This window comes from Seriola aureovittata, chromosome 20 (genome assembly GCF_021018895.1).
Source record: "Seriola aureovittata isolate HTS-2021-v1 ecotype China chromosome 20, ASM2101889v1, whole genome shotgun sequence".
Lineage (NCBI taxonomy): Eukaryota > Metazoa > Chordata > Actinopteri > Carangiformes > Carangidae > Seriola > Seriola aureovittata.
The window spans coordinates 6,188,336-6,207,671 of NC_079383.1; the positions used below are offsets into that span (position 1 = coordinate 6,188,336).

The following is a 19,336-nucleotide window of genomic DNA, read 5'->3' on the forward strand; positions in this document are numbered from 1 at the left end:
TTCATGTTAAGACAGAAAATATCTTGTTGTCTCTGAGAGTCAGACACTGTCACATCTTTTATTTGTGCAGAGAATTGGTCACAGTGAATTAGAGTGAATGAGTTAACAGACTTCTGGAGCTGGTTTGTTTCAAGATGAGTTCAGCTATTGATCTGAGCTCTGAACAAGGCGTCCAGCAGCCTGAAGACATGGACTTAACCTGTATTGTCCCCCCTGTCAACATGTCAGCTCAGCAGGTAATGTTTTGTTTTGATCAAACAGTGACACAGTTCAGATCCTGAGTCATTTTATATTTAGTAATGTGTGTTTGGTCCTGTCATGAACTGATCAGAAGGCTTTGAAATAAACCCTGAAAACTCATCCTTTATGCACTGAGGAGAGTTCCCAGTCTGACTGTCGTCTCCTGTGGTTCTAGACTGAAGGGCCAGGTGCAGGCGGCGCAGAGCAGCAGACCATGAGAGTTTACCTCAGAGTCAGGCCCTTCTCTAGAGAGGAGCTCTCTGACAATGAAGACCAGGTACAGTCCAGCATCTGATGTGAAGGGTGTCATCCAGGCCATGTAGTGCTCAGTACAGTAGCTGACAGTCATGGCAATTATGGCATCTGATCTATTTTATTTTCATTTATTCATTTGTTGCTTGGGGTTTTTTTTTTTTGTATATAGTAATAGGGAACACTGACCAACAAATGTTACATAAATCTCTGAAAGTACTTTTTTAAATGTATTTTTTATTTAGTTGTATGTGTAATGCAGTTTTGAATGTGGTGCTGTCACATTTTCCCATTTATAATTGGACAAAATTTGGTCAGATGCCTGACTGTCTGTCTCAATGAAACCAGTACCACTGTACTAATACCTTTTTTGAAAAGTTTTTATAATATATTCTGAAATAAAATAGTAATCTAGGATGAGGGAAACTTAAGATTGTACCTAGCTCACCCATCTTGCCTTTTCTTTAGGCCTTACTACCGATGTTCCTCTTCACTTTTTTCCTTTTCTCTTAGGATTGTGTGGTGATTGAAAACAGCCAGACGGTGACACTGAACGCACCAAAAGGTTCTGCCACCATGAAGAGCAGTGAGAAGGGCATTGGCATGTCACTCCACAAATTCTCCTTCTCGCAGGTCAGCTACACCTGAAATGTGCTTTTAAGAAGTCTGTGTACACATTGACTCCTAAAACATTCTGGATCGGCTTCATGCCATTTTAGATTTAACACAAAGATTAATTTCCAACCAAGAGTGTCACCATGTTTTGACAGCAAAATGATTACAGATGTTCTAGCATCACGTATGAGGAGAAAAATGCTTAGCCAGTTGTGACTGGGTAAATATTGATATTTTACCCGCTTGTTTGAAGTTACTTTATTTGACATCAGCTTTTAGCTTAGACACTGGGAAAAGACAATGTTAAGATTTTTTGAAAGTGACATGAAGAAAACTTTCTCTCTGTTGACTTTTAGATTTTTGGACCTGATACGACACAGTTTGAGCTGTTTGAGGACGCAGTCAAAAGCCAAATGTCCGACTTCTTGGAAGGAAAGACTGCGCTGATATTCAGCTATGGTGTAACCAATGCTGGGAAAACCTTCACAATCCAAGGTAAAAATGAGAATGCAAGGACATTATAATGAGCTGCAGAAGTCCTGTGAATTTCTTTAATCGGTCTAAGTGTGCTGACTGTTTCAGGAACCCCAAAAGATCCGGGAATCCTCCCCCGAGTGCTGGACGACACCTTTCACCATATCGGAGGCCATCAGTATGAGGGGATGGACCTGAAACCCTACCTGAGGAACGCTGCCCAATATCTGGATCTTGACCAAGTCAAGCAGGAGAGAAGCGCTAAAGCAGCCATTTTTGGTTCATTCAAAGAGGTTTGTATCCCAAAGATGTTTTCTCAGCTTGCTGAGGATTGAAAATATCCGGAATGAGTCACAACAGCCACAGCTCTCTCTGCAACTTACCCTCAACGTGTTTGTCTTTGTTCCTGTCTTGGAGTGTGATCCTCTCAGAGCCAGTGGTGGTTCAGAGTCTGTGCCTTGTGCTGCCGCTGGTCTTTCATCCTCCTCTTTGTCCTGCAATCGTACAGGTAGCCTGAATTAAATCAACACACTGAACCTTTGAAATTTTTTGCAATTAAAACTTAACTTTCAGTTGGCCACTGCAGTGAAGAATGTCGATTAGTGTAGTGCACTACGATCTCCCACTCCTTCATTACTCAGTTTCTTTGGTTTTTGTTGTCCTCTGTGCTCTCTACTTTCTTCCTCCATTAGTGTTGGCCAGTTACCCAACAGAAACAGGCAGCATCCAGTTTGCTTTATGGGTGGCATTCTTTGAAATCTACAATGAGTGTGTGTATGATCTGCTTCAACCCTCCCTGTGCTCCAAGTCCAAGAAGCGTGCTGTTCTTCGTGTGTGTGACGACGGTGCTGGTAACACTTATGTTAAAGGTATGAGAAGGACTTTATCTTGTGTTCTGAATGTAATAGTTTTTTGGCTGGACCACAACAGCGGAGCTAGCCATGTAATAGCAAATGTCACTGACTGAGTGATAATATGTCCACCATTGGTCAGCTGAATGCCACGTAACTGAGTTGGCGTTTCCCCATTGGTCGTTGCTCTTTCAAAATGAATTGACACAAACAGGTTCTATTAGAGGGGGTGTTTACAGAAACGTAGAAACGTTCATTTGAACTAAAGGACAAACTGATTAGATTCTGGTGACTACAGGTCAGAGGTCAAGGTCACAGTGACCTCACAAAACATAATTTTGGCCTGTTGAACACAATATCTCCATAACTCTTCAAGGGAATCATTCAAATTTTGCACAAATGTCCACTTAGACTCAATGATGAACTGATTAGACTTTGGTGGTCAAAGGTCAAAAGTCAAGGTTACAGCGACCCCAGAAAACACTTTTAGCCATTTCCCAGGACTTCACACAGAAATTATTTAAAAATTTGAAACAAATGGTTAATATTGCTTGATAAAAAGGGATTTAACCTGAAACTACTCTGAGTGGCAGAGGCATACAACAGTGAAGCAGTAATTCTAGTATCAAATAAGACTGGCTGGACCTTGTGTGGATGCTAACCGTGAGCTTAGGGCTACACCTCTTGTTACGGGCAGTCACTCAGACGCTCTGGTTTCCCGGCTGCTCGGAGGCTGCAGTGAAGCAGAGTGGTGCTTACAGTTCACTAAGCCTCGCCTCCATTACAGCAAATAAACAACTTTCATTACACGTGAGAGACAAAATAAAAAAGATATTCTCTCACTTCTGGCTTTTTGTTCAGAGTGATCATTTTACAAGTAAATATAACTGAAATCAGTGTGTTTGACACATGAGTTAAAGACAGAAGACGTCTTGGTTGTAAAAACAGAATTTTAGCAGCAGCAAAGCAGCAGCTTCGAAATAGCTTGGAAGTTAACATGTAGTCTTAATGGGCCACGTTTCAGTCACTATTTCAAACTTGTTCAGTTGTCTGACAACAGAAACAGAAAAACATGTAAATGAAAACAGCTTTATTTGGAATTCAGCTGTAATAAAATACTATATCTTTGGGATCAGAGAGTGGGATGTGATGATTTCAGTTTTTACAACAGGCCCACAACAGTTTTTCTTTTAACTACGTCCTCAATTCTACACATTGACCATGTGCGGTCCAGTAATGTACTAGGTTTTGACCTAGTTTTGTTTTTATCTTGTTTGAAGAACTCCTAAAATGTGTTTCCATTTATTCCAGACCTCAGGTGGATCAACATCCAGAACCTGGGCGAGGCCTGCAAATTGTTGCAGTTTGGAAACAAAAACAGAAGTGCTGCTGCCACAAAGATGAACCAGTCATCTAGCAGAAGGCATTTTTTTTTTTTTTTTACTCATCATTTCTTTACTTGATGTCAATTTTAGTTTTCAAAATTCATACTAGCTTTCATTACAGCCACAGCATATTTACCATGAAGTTACTCAAGATTGATGGTGGAACGGTTAAAAGGATCTCAGAGTAAGTATCATGTTGTGTCCTCATGAATTTTTGAACAATGTTTTTGTTTGTAGTAACACTTTCCCTGTGTGGCTGCATTTGTCAAGTAGTTTTGCAATGACATAAATTCCAGCTTCATCCAAGCACCTTGCACACTGAAAGATTTTTTTGTTGTTGTTGTTTCTCAGGTTTTCTCTGTGTGACCTGGCTGGCTCAGAAAGATGCAACAAAACCAAGACATTCGGAGAGAGGCTGAAGGAGGCGGGAAACATCAACAACTCCCTGCTCATTCTGGGGAAGTGCATCACCGCGCTTCGCAACAATCAGACTGAAAGGTACAGCTAGGTGTAAATGTGCCACATTTGTTACCTGCTACTCAAGTATGGATGTAACATAAAATGTAAGATAGTTAAAGTGCTCTTTTTCTGCTGTGGTGTTCAGCAAAATGAAGAGCTACATTCCTTTCCGAGAGAGCAAACTCACCAAACTCTTCCAGGCCGTTTTCCTCGGCAAAGGAAGAGCATCAATGATTGTCAACATTAACCAGTGTGCTTCCACCTACGACGAGACTCTCCATGTGATGAAATTCTCTGCTGTTGCCAATCAGGTAGGTCTGAGTACATAATGGTACGTGAGGAATCGGCCTGATGAGCTGAATCGTAAAAAATCTCGGTGAGCAGTTGCAGATCCTGAGCACCACTAACCTCACATGTGTGGACTGCAGGTGGTGCAGGTGATGCCAGCCAAGCCACTGGAATCTCTGGCTCCTTGTCTGGTTGGCCGAGATGGGAAGCCTCTGAGCACTGGGATGGTTGACAACGAGGCACTGGAGAGCTACCTGTCTGAAGAGGAGCTGCTTGATGAGGAGGATGAGGCCGACATGTTTGTGCTGCCACAGAATGTACAACTACTGCTCCATGTCACATTCAAACATTGTTTCATACACGTGTTAGAAATATCAAAAGTGATCCAACAGTATCAGAATCAGCTGTATTACACTTAGTCATCTCAGTTTTAAGATCCAGTACATGTTTTACTTTGAAACTTTCATAGGAGCTTGTGAATATGATTGAGAGCCTCCGAACAAAACTCCTTGCTGAGAGAAGAAGAAACCTGGTACAGGAAATGGAGATTCGCAAGGAGATGGGAGACGCCATGATACAACAGCTCATGGAAAGTGAAGAACTCCGCACGTATGTTAATTTGATTTATTCTTGCCTTTTTGTGATTTCTGTTCATTTGTCTGTTTGGTTCAGTATGCATAAACCTTTCATGTATGCATTTGTTATCAGTGGTAATTTCAGCATCAGTCTCCCAAAGTCAATTGTTGTTGAAGTCAAAAAGACTAAAATTGATTTTAAATGTTCAGTCGACAGATAGAAGAGCTGAAGGAGAGCCACCAAGAGAAGCTGGAGAACACGTTTGAGATGTACAAGGATGCTATCAAAGAGCACGCCTACCAGAGCGCTATGAACAATCTGGAGGACGACTACGTGCCTCTGGATGAGTTCATCACAGAACAGGAGAAAGTAGAGGTGTGTTATTTTATTGGCTGGGTTAGGGTTACAGGTCTGCCTTAAGTTTAAGCCTTAAGAGTTTATAAAGATGTCGGCATGTCATGCTGAATTGTAGGAAAATATAAAAATCAGATTGCAAATAACCAGATTGGCTTCATAGTAGTCTGTTAATGTCTCGTGTTATGTGTGTAAATGTGTTATATTTGAGTTAAAGTTTAAACATGAAATTTGGCTCTTACCATCTGTGTAGGCCCTCAGACGTAAAGTGTCAGAGCTGGAGGCATTAACGTCCAGTGCAAGAGGAGAACCAGCAGCTCCATCAGTGGACCAGTCGTGTCAGACTCAAGCATCTAAACCAACGGAAGCTACATCAGGTTAGCATATAGCTTAGCATCTTCTCTCTTTAGGAAATGCCCTCTGGGAGGAGGTATAGAAACCCCACTTTAAATGGTAGTGGGTCAAAATAAACACATGCTGTTTTTACCAAAGCGAGTCCCTCACAAACACAACTTTTTATTTGTAATAGCAGAGTTAACTCGTTTTACCCACACAGGGGAAGATCGATACAAACGTCTTTACAGAGAAAAATGTGCCATCGAGAGGATGTGTGAAGATAAACAACAGGTACGGACAAAATCTGAATCATGTGTCCTAGTCAAAATTAAGCTCAGTCTATGTATGTAATCACTTAAATTCTACATAAAATATTTGGTCTTCAGTTGATATTGTCCCTGGAGAAAAGGCTAATGGAGCTGAGTGAAACTCTTCAGAAGGTCAGAGATGGCTTCCTGGAGAAATCAGCTGAACTGGATGCTCTGCACAGGAAGTCTGATGACCAGGTGAGGTCAAAAGTGGGATGGCGGTCTGAGGGCAGTGTGTAAATAATGAAAATGTGAGCTTTTTGACATGGCCCCAAGAAGATGGAAATTGTTTGTCTTTTGAAAGTTTTGTTTATTTTTTCCCCATCAAGATGAGATCTCTGGAGGGCGTCCTCCGGCAGAATGTTGAGAAGGACAGGGAGATTGGCTCACTAAAGGCAGAACTTGCCAAGCTCTCCCAGAAGTCCCCTGAGCGGCCAAAGACCAAGCGAGGCCTGCTCGCCAACATCAGGGAGGCGGTCACTTCTCCACGGAAGGGGGCAAGTGGCCGAACGCTGAGGAAAACTACCCGGACTGCAAACCACTGAAAAGGTTTTTAAAAATGTCTCATGGACAGGTTTAGGGTACCTGGAAAAGAAATCCTAATAACTCCAGAGAGACAACAAGAGTGACTCTCATTTATTCTTTTATTTAAGTAGTGTGTGTTTTTTAAACGTTTGTTTTTAATAAAAATGTAATTGCTCAGACTTCGAGGCATGAAGGCTCTTATCTTAATTGACTGATCTCAATTTTGCCCTCGATTCTCAGCTCCATTGCATGATGTTATTTCACGGTCACAGCTCACGCGCATATGGTTTCTCTTTTCTGAGGTGAGCTTTTTGCAGATAAAAAGCTGGTATACATGCATACATACTCTATTATAGAAACATCACGCTAGGGAATTCATGCTTGGTACACACTCAACCTTTTTATCATCCTGGTCAAATGAGGACAGCCATTATCCACAGCCTGAAGGAAAGTAAACCACAAAAGGGCCCTGATGGAAAGAAACCATGTCCAGCTTTCACTCACTTTAAGTGCATCAGTATTCACTCTTTTCTGCTTATTAGTTCATCTTTATACTGTCAGTGAAATATTTCACTGCTATAGAAAATATGAGGATAATGTATCCACCATGCTTTTGAAATATTTATTATGCCGCATATTGACTTCTACAGTTGAGTGAAATGAGATGTATCCAGCATGGTGTGCGTGAGGTAACAGAGCGCAGCCTCCGCCCAAGTCAGTGAAAGGACCATTGTAGTAGACAGCCAGCTGCTGTCCTATCTCTCTGGTCTCAGTGTTAGTTAATGAGATTAGCTGTTCGTCTTAGTCTGCGTCAGTGCAAAGGGGTCAATCACAAGATTAGCACCTTGCTTAGGCGTTACATCAGTTTATTACATTTTTTTCCTCATTACTTTGACTTTCCCACTTCTCGCTCTTTGTAGTTCAGCCTCTACAGTATGGTTAGCACATGTCATTGCAATTGAGTTTCAGGAGTGGAATATTGCAATGTATCGCGCGGCCTCGGGACTGAGTCTGTGTCGACCCGCAGCCACTGAATGAAGCATCTTCCAGGGGAAGGAAAGGAGCAGGGGCAGCCAGAGAAGTGAAGAGCAGCTGGGCCAAAATCTTGCCTGCTGTGGCAGAGTCTGAGACTCTGGACAAGTCATCCTCATGCCACTTGTAAATAACAAAGTGGGAGATGATTGCACAGTCGGCACAGACAAGGTTTTGGTTGATGGAAAAGCTCTGGTGGATTCTTTGATAAAGGTAAACCTCTCCTTGTATTACAAGTTTTGATTTATGCTCAGAGTGTTTAGACATAAAGGATGCTGAGGTATAATCCTGCTATTACATTTATCACAATAACTTGTTTTTGCTGAATTTTACCCTTTTTTTAAGCAGCTGCGGGTTTCCATCCGATACACTGATGCACTAATGTCAGAAAACAGTTGTTACACAGCACCAATCTCCAACTGTATTTTATATGCAAACATTTGTTATAATAGAATTATTTGCAAAAAGGCAGTTCAGTATTCAATGAGAAGGGTTACAAAAGGTGTAAAAAGTTAAATATATTTTGCAACCATTTTCTCCTAGTAACCTCTTATGTATGCATTTCACCAATTAAAACGTACACAAGACATCGAACCATCTTTTTTTTTTTTTTTTCCCCCCTGTGGCTAAAAAAGCACTCTCAATAAAAAGAATTTCTTGGTCCACTGCACCTTTGATCGTTCTCACATCTGTGCTAGATAATGCCATGACTGTGTCTACCTCTTCTCCCCAGTTACTAGCAACTGTATAGTTGTTTAAATTAAAATGTACTATACTGTTTGTCAGTTAATGTAGTTTATAGTGTAGAATACATTTTGCACAGTGACAGTCAGTCAATATTTCTCTCGGTACAGGGAGTTTGCAGGCTGCAAAACCTATTAAGAATTATTGACTTTTACCATGAAATGTATTTTTATTTTTAAATGAATGTAGTTGCTTTCTCAGAAGATACTTGAGCATCATTGCAGCACTGTCACACGTGGAGAACAAAAGAGAAATCCTTGTAAATGACAGAAACTGAAAATTTGAGCGAATATACAGTACAGCTATAATGTAAGAAATAAATTAATAATACAAACAAGTGAAACACTGCAACAGTGCTAAAGGTCAGAACAGTTTTTGGTGACTAACATCCAATATTTAAATATTAAAATAAAACATAAAAAAAATAAAAATGTGAATGAACACATACAGTAAACAATATATATATATATATATATATATATATATATATATGTATGAATTCACATTAGTTTTCTTTTAGTTCTGTTCCCTCGTCTCCTCTCCACGTCTTGAAAATGGGCCACTGCTACTCCGAGTGCACAAGGTTGTTTTGGCTTATCTAGAAATAGATCGATGATAATGAGATTATTCATAATATTTTTTCATTGAAACCGCACCTGCTAATCCTCCAGGGTTAAGCTTATGCCTATTAATAAAACACTATTGCTGTATGATTGAGATCATGAAACCATAACTGTTCCTTTTTCCACATTTTTCCCCACTTACTGATTCATGCAGCTTTAGAACACAGAGATGGACATTCACTTTTTTTTTTTTTCTGAGCGGTCCAAAATCAATACATGGTGTTTATTTCTGTCATGATGCACTGATTATTTGTGAATGAATTTGTCTTGGTGATGTGGTCAGTAGTGGATAGCTCCTCAGGCGGGTAAAAGATGCACAATATCTCATTTAAAGAGTGATTAGTGGTTCAAGGCAACAACTCTGCAATACAAACTGGAGATTCCCTTTACAACCTTTGAGTTATAGAGGAAAAGTACAGATCTGTTACTCCACCGCCAATGTTTTCCATAAGCCCTTATTTCTTGTTCCTGGTACAGGTGGTGGCATGTTACCGGCACTTGGCCTCATGTGTTGGTGGCTGCACCGACAGCCTGCAGCTGCGGGATGAGTTGCGGCAAACCAGAGAAAAGGCCCAAAAGTTGTCAGTTTCCATCTGTCAACATCTAACCTCACATCTGCGGGACAAGAGTCTGCCTGAGGAGCAGCGTAAGGAGATGGAGCTCCTCTGGGTGGCCTTCTCCTCCAGCCTAGAGCTCCTCCACATCGACATGTGTAAAGTTTTCAACATGGGTGACATCTTCTCTCCGGCCAACACTGCTGCCCTGGTGCAAACTGGTCTCCAAGGTAAATGACAGCCCTGCTCATTTTAGTGCATACGCAAATTGTATTTCAGGCACGTGGTGAATCATGGAGAACAGGCAATATGAAAACCTTTCTAAAAAATGAATACAACAATAACTAAGCTATAACCAACAAAAAAAAAACCCTACCCCCATGCCACATTCATACATATGAATGGGGCTCTTTAATGTCAGGACAAACACTGACTGCAAATCAATTGTTCCTCTGTTGTCACAGTTAAATTAAGTGTATGAAATGAAGTTACAAGATAAGAGGCTAATCTCTGACCATTTGACGGTTAGTTGGCTTTAAGTGATTAGGCTTGAACATCAGTATTTTCTGGTGTTGATGAAGTGAAGACTGATACTGGTGGCTCTGCTCAGACACCACCAGTTGCATTGTGGAGATGTTGCCTCTCTGCTCTCTGGCATTGTCAGTGAGTGGAGCACAACATCGCTTTGTTGCACATCTCATGTGGCATTTCTAGTACCACTCATCTGAGTAGGCATTTGTTGCAGTGTTTAGTAAGATATCAGGCAAATTTTAAAACCAGATTGAAAAAAAAAAAAAACAATTATGAAACTATCTATTATTAAATGTACCAGGCTGCAGTGTGTTTTCTTCAGTGGTTATAAGTCAGGATGGTTAATATCAGTAACAGGAGATAAATAACGTTTTTGCATCTTTGAAACAGTTTCAACACAAACTGAACTTTATAACCATTATGACGGAGGATTTATTGTTTTATTGAACTCTTGTTGGAGGCCAAGCAGAAAAGCCCCATTGTGTTTCTAGCTTTTCTCATTCATGTTCTTTAAACTTCTCCTGCCATGAGAATTTATGGCAACCCCTACAACTGTATTTGGGGACAATCCCATGATGCTTTTCACCAAGTTTCATGTCAGTACCTCGAGCGGCTAGCTCCATCAACAGGTTAAAGTTAGAGGCACATTTACACATGTTATTTTTGAACCGCATGCCTGATTTTCACAAATTAGATACCATTGGATTCATTGATTCAAGCTGATTTAAACGGATATTGGATTTTCTGACACATTGGATTTTGAAAGTCTGCCTTCGCTACTCCTCTGACAAACTTAGTCCAACCTTTACTAAAACTGTCTCAGCTGATCTTCAGACCAAGCCTCACAAAATTTATAGCATGGATTTTTGATTTTCGAAATTGTTTTTGTCACAGCTAATCACAAATTGCAGTGAAGCCACCAAACAGGAAGTGAGGTCATAGTTCTGCAACGTTTTTATGTATGAAAACTAAACTGGACATGGGACTCCACCAGAAGGAGGTTCAAGAAATCTGGTGCCCTTCGATCTGTGGGAGGTGGTGCAATTAGAAAAATTGCAATTTGCTTTATAACTGCTTTTCTTTGCCTTAAAATCAAAATTCTTGAGTCAAATTCTTGTCCAATCTTCACTAAAATTGGCAAAGATAATCTTCAGACAAAGCCTTCGTCCATCACAGCCAAGCAAAGAGCTAAACAGGATTTGAGGTCTTATCTTAGCAACAGCATGTATGTAGGCAGACCGAACTTGGTCTTGGGAACCCATTTTGAGGAGACCTAAATCATTGGTGTCAATTGGCCTCTGGGGGGGGAGTCATGAATGATTGTCACAAATGGTCTACATTATTTACCCTCTTTCAAACTGTACTATAACTGTGACAAGTAGTATTTATCTCTCTGTAGTTGGTTGATCTTGCAGCTCCAAATCATGTGTTTCACCTGTAAAAACCTTCTTAGGGCCCAACTACTGCAACAGTGTGACTGTAGTTGATAAAGTAGGTTCATAAAAATCACCCATGTTATTCTGTGCTGCTGTTACCATTTGGTGTAGGTGGACTGGGCCTTTGCTGCATTTTCTGTTATTCCTGTACTTTGTGGTTATGTTTCCCAGCAGCATTTACATCTGTAGCAGAAACACCCTTCTTTTATCTCATGGATACAATGTCATTTCATAGCTGTATAGATTATTATATGAGAGCAGTGAGTAAATGATGAGTCATCCATTCACTATAAACATGTTCTTCTCTACTCTGGTAAAGCGTAAATACATAGATGAATGTAATTGTTTTTTTATTTTGAATTTTTAAGTGTCTCTTTGTTTCTTCATTTTCTGCCTTTAAAATTAAAGCTTTTTGTAACAGTTTATGAATCAGTCTTTAACAACATTAGAACCAGTTAAGCCCTGTTTGACTGGATGAAAAGTGAAAGTATTGCACAGACTCATTTACCAACTTTAATATTGGTTATTGCAGGAGGAGGCAGTGAGGTAGCAGCTCGGGCGCTCAGCCTGCCAGACCTGAACGAGGCTCAGACTCCAACCCCCGCTGATGGCCTGGAGAGCCAGGAGCGCAACACCATGGAGAAGGAGATCAGCCAAATTGACCACATGATCGACGACATGGAGATGAAAGTCAACGTGTTGAGATGGATGGTGGAGCCCCACGGGCCGCAGTATGCAGACCCCCTCAGCAGCACCGACAGCGCCTCCCTGGCTCTGCTCTCCGTTGATGAGGAGCAGCCTGGACACCAGCCTCTATGCCAGCGCAGTCGCATCTTTGTGCTCTTACTGCTGTTTGCTGTTGTTTTGTTGGCAGCCACTCTATCAGTCTGTGTTGTCTTCTTCTCATGAGCAAAACCTTAATACACTCAACTTATTTCCTCTGTAAAACCTCAGCAAGATGCTAAGTAACACTGTTAAAAAATGGCAAGCTAGCAAGCAAGTACAGTAGCTTTTTCTTTACATACTCTTTCCAAATAAAGTTACATTTGGTAACAGCAGCTAAATGATCTACTTTTGTGTAAGATATTTGTCTAAAAATACACTGAAATAAATCTGGATGCAAACCAGTTTGCCATTTATTGCAGTGAATCCAAAGCTGCCATATATTTTAAGTCTTTGTTGAACAAAGTGACAATAAAAATACGTGGTTGCCAGTTAGAAATTATTTCATAAAGTAAAATAATTATCACAATTAGGGACAGGTGATTGATTTTACCTACTCAACTGTAAAAAGATAGAGCTTATATTTCCCTTAGTTCCTGTACAGTATGTTCTCCTGACTAGTTTGTGATACATGACAGGAACAGTTTCTGAAATGTCAGACGCTTGTCACATTTTTTCCCTTGTTGCCATGAAGAAGATATAGGTGCTGATGCTTTGTAGCTGATATACTGTAATAAGCAGAATATTCACTTCCAATGACTGAAACTTTTTTTTGATTCAGTGTTATTGTGTATATAATCTGTGCTGTAGAGACCTGACGGTGTAGTTATGCTTATAAAAGTATCAACTTTGATATGACACTGTTGTTTTTCAGTCATTTTTACTGATTAGCACTTTAGTAAATCACTGATTCAGTGTATACAATGCAACAGGAAATGTACAGACTTCAAATGGCATTAAACTACAAATTTTATCATATTCTATCATTATTGTACTTTCTAAATGGGTAACTGCAGAGAATCTGTGAAAATCTGTAAGGCTTGTATGTGAGATAGTATATAACAAACCCAATAATCCCAGGTAATGAGAGGGTTAAAGGTACACTGAGCAGTCACTCTTAGTGGCCTGTAAATAAAACTTGTAGCATTAAGCCCTCCCTCCTTAACTGAACAACATACAGAGCACAGTGTCCATCTACAGGCTGTAACCTGTAACCATAACCATTTCCCTATGGAGTATCTTTATCTTAATTTCAATGTTGATTTAATCATCAACTTTTAAAACCATTATACAAATAATTTTATTTTTGAGTATTTTGTAATCTCACCTAATTTTAATTTTTTTTTTATACATCTCAAGAAATAACTTCACAATCATCAGAAAAACATAATTTGATTCAACATAATTACAGTAATGTAATTAAAGTAATGATAGCACGTTACTTAACTGAGCATGAATGAATAAAACTTATTTATGATGAAGAAATATAAATGGAACCATTAGATACATTTAGACACTTGATTGAAAACTCAAGTTACTGCGCTTTTATTATATTATTTTGCAAGTTCTATGTAATGTTTATGCTAAAATTACAGCTGAAAGCACTGAAATCTAAAAGCCAAACGGTCTTAGAGATAGTGTGTAACACCAAGGGGTGATCAAATAGTCATCCAGCCTAAAGTTTACTGCATCTTGTTTTTAAGAGTGGCATGACAGCTTTGAGTAGGCCTAGCCATAGCGTACCTTAACTACTGTTTAACCGTTTGGTGCAAAGCTTGTACGTCAGTCTTGTTGTAGGATAACATTGCTAGGTTTGCAGGGAATCGCATTATCATCACTTTCTATAGTGTCTGATCATTCTACAACAACAACGACATATTATTATTTGGCAGCAGTTTTATGTCTCCCAGCCAGTGTGGTTTCTGCTGCCACCCCAAAACAATGTGACAACGGGATTTATTTTGAAAGCAAGACCAGACGTCCGGGAGCTTCCTGCGTTACTGAGCTTGATGGTAAAAGTAGGTGAAAAGTTGCAATGCAGCCTAGATAGGCGCTGTCAGAACCTGTTCCCAGACGGAAACACAGCCTCGTACTTCAACCTGCTGCTGGAGGGATACGAGTTGTGACCATGGTGCTGAAACAGTGTCATCCTCGACTTAAACGGTTTGTTCTTAACCACAGAGAAAAGTGGTGGGATCCTTCTCTCCATCAAGACAAAGTGGGCAGTTTTGTGCCAACGGCATCGAGATTTCCCCCGCCCATGTCGACTCTGATAGCCGTCATCACATCACCATGTCTCCAGTGTGGCATCGCTGAACCTTCCCGCAGCTCTGAGAGGCCGTGGGGAACGAGACGAGCCCCCGGACTGAAGCATCTTTCTGCTGTGACACGCATGTCTGTAAGAGGTAAGTAGTGTCTTACCCACAGCGACAAACGTCACACTGCTTGTGAGCTTTAACAGCCCCAGTATGTAGCTGAAGAAAATTATGTATAGACCTACATTAGTGGCACAAACTAAAAGGCACTTTATGATCACTGGCTGAACAGTATCTCCTTTGACTGTCAAATTAAGAGTCCTCTTCACCTCTGCTGAGGTCACCTCTACTGAAAGGTTAAGCCTGATCACACATAACTAATTTAGGGCATAGCATTGCTGCTATAGTCTGAACAGTTAAATGTTAGAGGTGAACTTCATTATAATAATGGTCACAAGGGCCAAATGTGGAGCTGTAAACACAACTTCTTCACTGGTTTATGTACAAACTGTTAGGGCTAGTAATTACTTATCCACTCTGAGTGATAGTCACTGAACACCTCAGCCTAGATTCATTTAATATTACAAACTGGAAAGTCCTGCAGTTACAGCTCTTCTTATCCAACTCAGTGTTAGATATTTCTAAAGCCAGACCCTGATGCTACATGTGTTCAATAGAAACCACTGCCCCCATCCCACATTGTATTTACATAACATGCCACAGTGCCTCTCTATTTTGCAGGTGTGTCACCTTTATAGTGTTGTTATATATGTATATATATTTTTTATTTACTTAGTACAAGACCTAACAAAAATCACATCATCATAATTTTTTTAATTTTCAGTGAAAATGAAAAACAACTCAAATTGCATATCACAATATCTGCCAAAAAATCGCAATACGATTTTTTAGCATATCGTATAGCCATATATATACAGTAGTTTATACAGTAGTTTACTTTTGTGAATTTGGTTCAACCTGTGATTATCCACACACTTAATGGACATCATATGGACAATGTGATCAGTTCCTCAGATAGTTATTACCCCTCATGTCAGTGTTTTGGCTTGATGCAGTAGCAAAACCACTGACATTGGGTATATGGTGTGGGAAAAAAAACAGGAAAAAAGAATGTAAAAGATGCAGCACAAAACAGCGCACTTGTGTGCCTACACAACCTACAATTGTTGTCTTGTAATATAAAATACCAAATAAAACCTATAGGCTACATGTTATAAATATGATGCTCCAAAGGAAAATTGCTATTTTGAATAAATATGTAATCCACTAAAATATAAAAACACAATATCCAATGTGAAATATCCACAGTGAAAAGTCTGTGACAATAAGAAGAATGTGAGAAAATGAAAGAAAGCAGCTTTGTTTAAGTTATAAACACTATTTTCAAATATCTTTACATTAACATGTTTATCCAGGGCCATTAATACTGTATGACTATACATACATATAGACCTGTAATGAAGCGTAATTAAAAACATCCTGTTATTCATGTCACAGGTGCTGACAGGAGGTACATGAATACAGGAAAATAGTAATGTGTAAACACATGTTTCAGAGCTGAGCACCTCCATCAGAGCGTTCCAGTATGATCTGAGACCAGATGTACCAAAGTGTGAAGGCCGAAAGCTGTTTTTTGACACACATGCGGTGGTACGACTCCTTGAAGAAAATGGTTCGGCTTCTTCTCTCACTTCACACATTTTCTGTGTTTCTCTCCGTCGATAATAACAAGCGCTGTCAATTTTCCTCATTAACAGGTTTCACAACGCAGCAAGCTGAGGTGATAGTTAAGGTACTGCTGAGGATGACCAACTCTAACATGGATGTAGTCTATAATGACATGGTAACCAAAGTGCAGCAGGTGAGATTGTGTTTAATGTTGTGCATTTCACATTTACTGTAAATACAATAAAAAGCATTGCTCTGTCATTATTACTTCACTTGTTCAATAAGGCTGTTGTTAGAAACGTGAACATATGCTTTCAGCTGACATTATTTTAACATGCATTGATATAAAAACAATATGTTTCACCAGTATCACCAATATCATTGCAATAAAAGCAAAATATATTTTCTGTATTTTTATATCCAAAATCTGCTAGTTACTTCCTGGAAATCCTTAAATCTTTTATGGGCATGTTTAATAACAGCGTATTAAATCCTAAACAATACTACTGTTGTAAATTTAATTATGATGTAGTTCCATTTGGGAATTCTAGTCCCAGCAGCAGAATGAGAGGAATTATACCACATCTCTCCTTTATATGGTTGTTTCATTGTCACTTGATACAAATGAAAGATTAACAAGTTTTATTCCATATTGGTTGAATAGCTGGTTAAATAGGGTTTTACTCACTTTTAGTGTCCTCCTTGTTTTACTTGTCTTTTTGTGTCCGGATGAATGTTTTGCTTTGCGGTACCTAGTTTTTTTTTTTAAGCTCTTGTGTGTGTATGTGTTTGTTTGGTTTTATGTGTTGTCTGACTTTGGCAGGAGATAATGCTGCAGCGTGTGATGTCTCAAATAGCAGCTGTAAAGAAGGACATGATAATCCTTGAGAAGAGCGAGTTCTCCACTTTACTTGCAGAGAATGAGGTACGTGGTTTCCCCAGGAGTAGGTTGCACCTATGCTGTTGCTGTTGTACCTAAATTGATTTTGACAAAACTACATGCAGAAGTCATGTTTTTCTAAAGTCAGAACATGTCGACCGTGTGGACTGTACAGTGTGTTTGTGTAAGCATTTTCTTGTGCTTGTGTCTGTTGATCTGTTTTTGATTCATATGAATTAAGACTTTCAATATTTCAACATTTCTCCCAGAAACTCAAGATCCAGTTATTGCAGCTCAAGGTTCAACTGGCTGTGAGTGGTTCACCTGATTCACTCAAATCAGTTCATGTTCATGTTCGAAGCATTCCTTTGTTGTTTGTTGTGAATTTCCTTTGTGTGTCTTCACCTTGCAGGATGTAATGAATAAAGTGCGCTCAGACAATATTTTGGACATGAATTTGGAGAAAAGCCGTGTGAAGGAATTGGTAAGTGTTTGAGGAAATTTAATAATGAATTAACTGAGTGTGTGGAGATCTGCTGACTTCACTTTTAGCAGTCTTGTAGCTGCGTGGAAGTAATTTATTATGATAAGCCCCCAAACCTTCTGATTAAAGGGATGATGGACTAATAAATAAAATATGAACCTGCCAAGTCATGCTTCAAATCCCCCTCTTATAAATAAAACATTACGTATTATTTTCAGAAAGCAGAGCATGAGAAGAAGCTTCTGGAAACGCGAACTGAAATTATGGAAATGGTTTGTATATGTGCAGTGCACCTACATCTTATGACATCTAATTTTTATTTGATGGTATTCTGCATTATGTGCAGCCAAGGATAGAAGCTTGTGCCTGTCTGTTATAAATATCTGGTAGGTTTTTGTTTGGGCTTATCTTTGATACCTGACTGTTTTTTACAGACTGCAGAGCAAGATCGTCATTTGACTCAGACCAACATGAAAATAGACACTGAAGTGGCCGGTTTGAAAACCATGTTAGAGTCTCATAAACTGGATACTATAAAATATCTTGCAGGTACGTCTTGACACTTTTGCATTATTTAATCAGCAGTGATAGCCTTGAGAACTTGGGCTATCAATCGATTACTTTTTAATGGTAACTGTTCAGAGTCATTGTAGTGGGGAAGACTCAGATATTAAAGTGGCGTCTTTTGCTCGGGGACCTATAGCCATAAAGGCTGAAAATGCAACATGGTTCCCTACATACATGTTAGATACAGAATATATACATGGAATTTAAAAATTAAAGCATTATTAATTTAAAAAGGTTTGTTTAAGTGCTAATTTTGACAACTTGTCACTTGTTTGAACTTAAATTGTGAGGAAAAATTTGATCAAACATTTGATGTAATGAATAAAATAAGAATAAGACTGTGATAAGTAGAGTAATGAATGACCTTAATGAATGGCTTTTTTTCTCCTTTAGGTTCAGTGTTCACTTGTCTTACTGTGGTTCTGGGATTCTACCGTATTTGGATGTGAGCAGTTGTCAGCACACAGTAACATGTTCCAAACATTTGCTGAGCGTTCCTGTGAAAGCCCAGTATTCATGTCAAACGATGTTTTGACATGTCCTTCACCCAAGCAGACTGTGGTTATGACTGTCACATGACCTGTCTTAATACTTGAACGTTCAGTGCATCCTCTGAATCTATCAGCATTCAGAGACCTATTCTCTTTCACGTCTGACCTCATTTTATTGCATTTTATTGATGAATATGACTTTGCAATTACTGCTGCAATCTCATTGTTTTACCCTCATTTTCAGAAGGAATGATAAACTGAGAAATAGTAGTAAGGAAGTAAGACTATTCCACCTGTTTTTGATTAAATGAAAAGTTGAAGCTGAAGTTAATTTTTTTATTGTGTAAATATTTTATTTATGTATTAAGCTGTAAATAAGATATATGTCTGGAATTCAGAAGGGATTTATGTAACTAAATTATCACATATATTTTACTTGTATCTATCGTTATCTCTTGTGGTTTCAGAAATGTTTTAAAGGGACTTTTGGATATTTGAATAAAATAAATAAATGTAACCTCAGTAACCTGGAAATGTGAGTTAATTTGTAGCTGTCAGGGAAAAGTAGAGGAATGTCAGTTGTCTCACTGAATAATTCCAGCATAAATGAACAGACATGAGCCAAGTTTACTCTGGCTTTTATTTTGAAAAACCTTGACTCGGA

General features: G+C 39.2%; 3 protein-coding genes across 3 annotated transcripts; all 3 read left to right on the forward strand.

Annotated features, from left to right (window-relative positions):
- Positions 1–54: 54 nt before the first annotated feature.
- Positions 55–6,891, forward strand: zgc:56231 (uncharacterized protein LOC406257 homolog). The gene is given in 19 exon segments (XM_056364713.1): positions 55–236; positions 416–517; positions 1,006–1,125; positions 1,464–1,602; positions 1,690–1,874; positions 2,013–2,083; positions 2,168–2,175; positions 2,274–2,450; positions 3,744–3,855; positions 3,939–4,001; positions 4,169–4,327; positions 4,422–4,587; positions 4,705–4,881; positions 5,034–5,173; positions 5,350–5,515; positions 5,748–5,871; positions 6,057–6,121; positions 6,217–6,341; positions 6,473–6,891. Coding segments are annotated over 19 exon segments (2,412 nt in total). The 5' UTR covers positions 55–134; the 3' UTR covers positions 6,684–6,891.
- Positions 6,892–7,483: 592 nt separating this feature from the next.
- Positions 7,484–13,284, forward strand: rgs9bp (regulator of G protein signaling 9 binding protein). Its single transcript, XM_056363692.1, has 3 exons — positions 7,484–7,908; positions 9,540–9,846; positions 12,116–13,284. Exons 1-3 carry the CDS (start codon positions 7,813–7,815, stop codon positions 12,490–12,492), a joined length of 780 nt encoding a protein of 259 aa, XP_056219667.1. The 5' UTR covers positions 7,484–7,812; the 3' UTR covers positions 12,493–13,284.
- Positions 13,285–13,834: 550 nt separating this feature from the next.
- mcur1 (mitochondrial calcium uniporter regulator 1) lies at positions 13,835–19,194 on the forward strand. Its single transcript, XM_056363691.1, has 9 exons — positions 13,835–14,711; positions 16,138–16,254; positions 16,340–16,443; positions 17,074–17,175; positions 17,400–17,441; positions 17,543–17,614; positions 17,833–17,886; positions 18,049–18,163; positions 18,575–19,194. Exons 1-9 carry the CDS (start codon positions 14,435–14,437, stop codon positions 18,628–18,630), a joined length of 939 nt encoding a protein of 312 aa, XP_056219666.1. The 5' UTR covers positions 13,835–14,434; the 3' UTR covers positions 18,631–19,194.
- The last annotated feature ends 142 nt before the right edge of the window (positions 19,195–19,336 follow it).

Coding starts and splice junctions, on each gene's coding strand:
- rgs9bp (XM_056363692.1), top strand. CDS start 7,813: ATGCCACTTGTAAATAACAAAGTGGGAGATGATTGCACAGTCGGCACA. Junction 7,909..9,539: donor TGGTGGATTCTTTGATAAAG/GTAAACCTCTCC, acceptor TTCCTGGTACAG/GTGGTGGCATGTTACCGGCA. Junction 9,847..12,115: donor GGTGCAAACTGGTCTCCAAG/GTAAATGACAGC, acceptor TGGTTATTGCAG/GAGGAGGCAGTGAGGTAGCA.
- mcur1 (XM_056363691.1), top strand. CDS start 14,435: ATGGTGCTGAAACAGTGTCATCCTCGACTTAAACGGTTTGTTCTTAAC. Junction 17,887..18,048: donor GAACTGAAATTATGGAAATG/GTTTGTATATGT, acceptor TGTTTTTTACAG/ACTGCAGAGCAAGATCGTCA. Junction 18,164..18,574: donor TACTATAAAATATCTTGCAG/GTACGTCTTGAC, acceptor TTTCTCCTTTAG/GTTCAGTGTTCACTTGTCTT.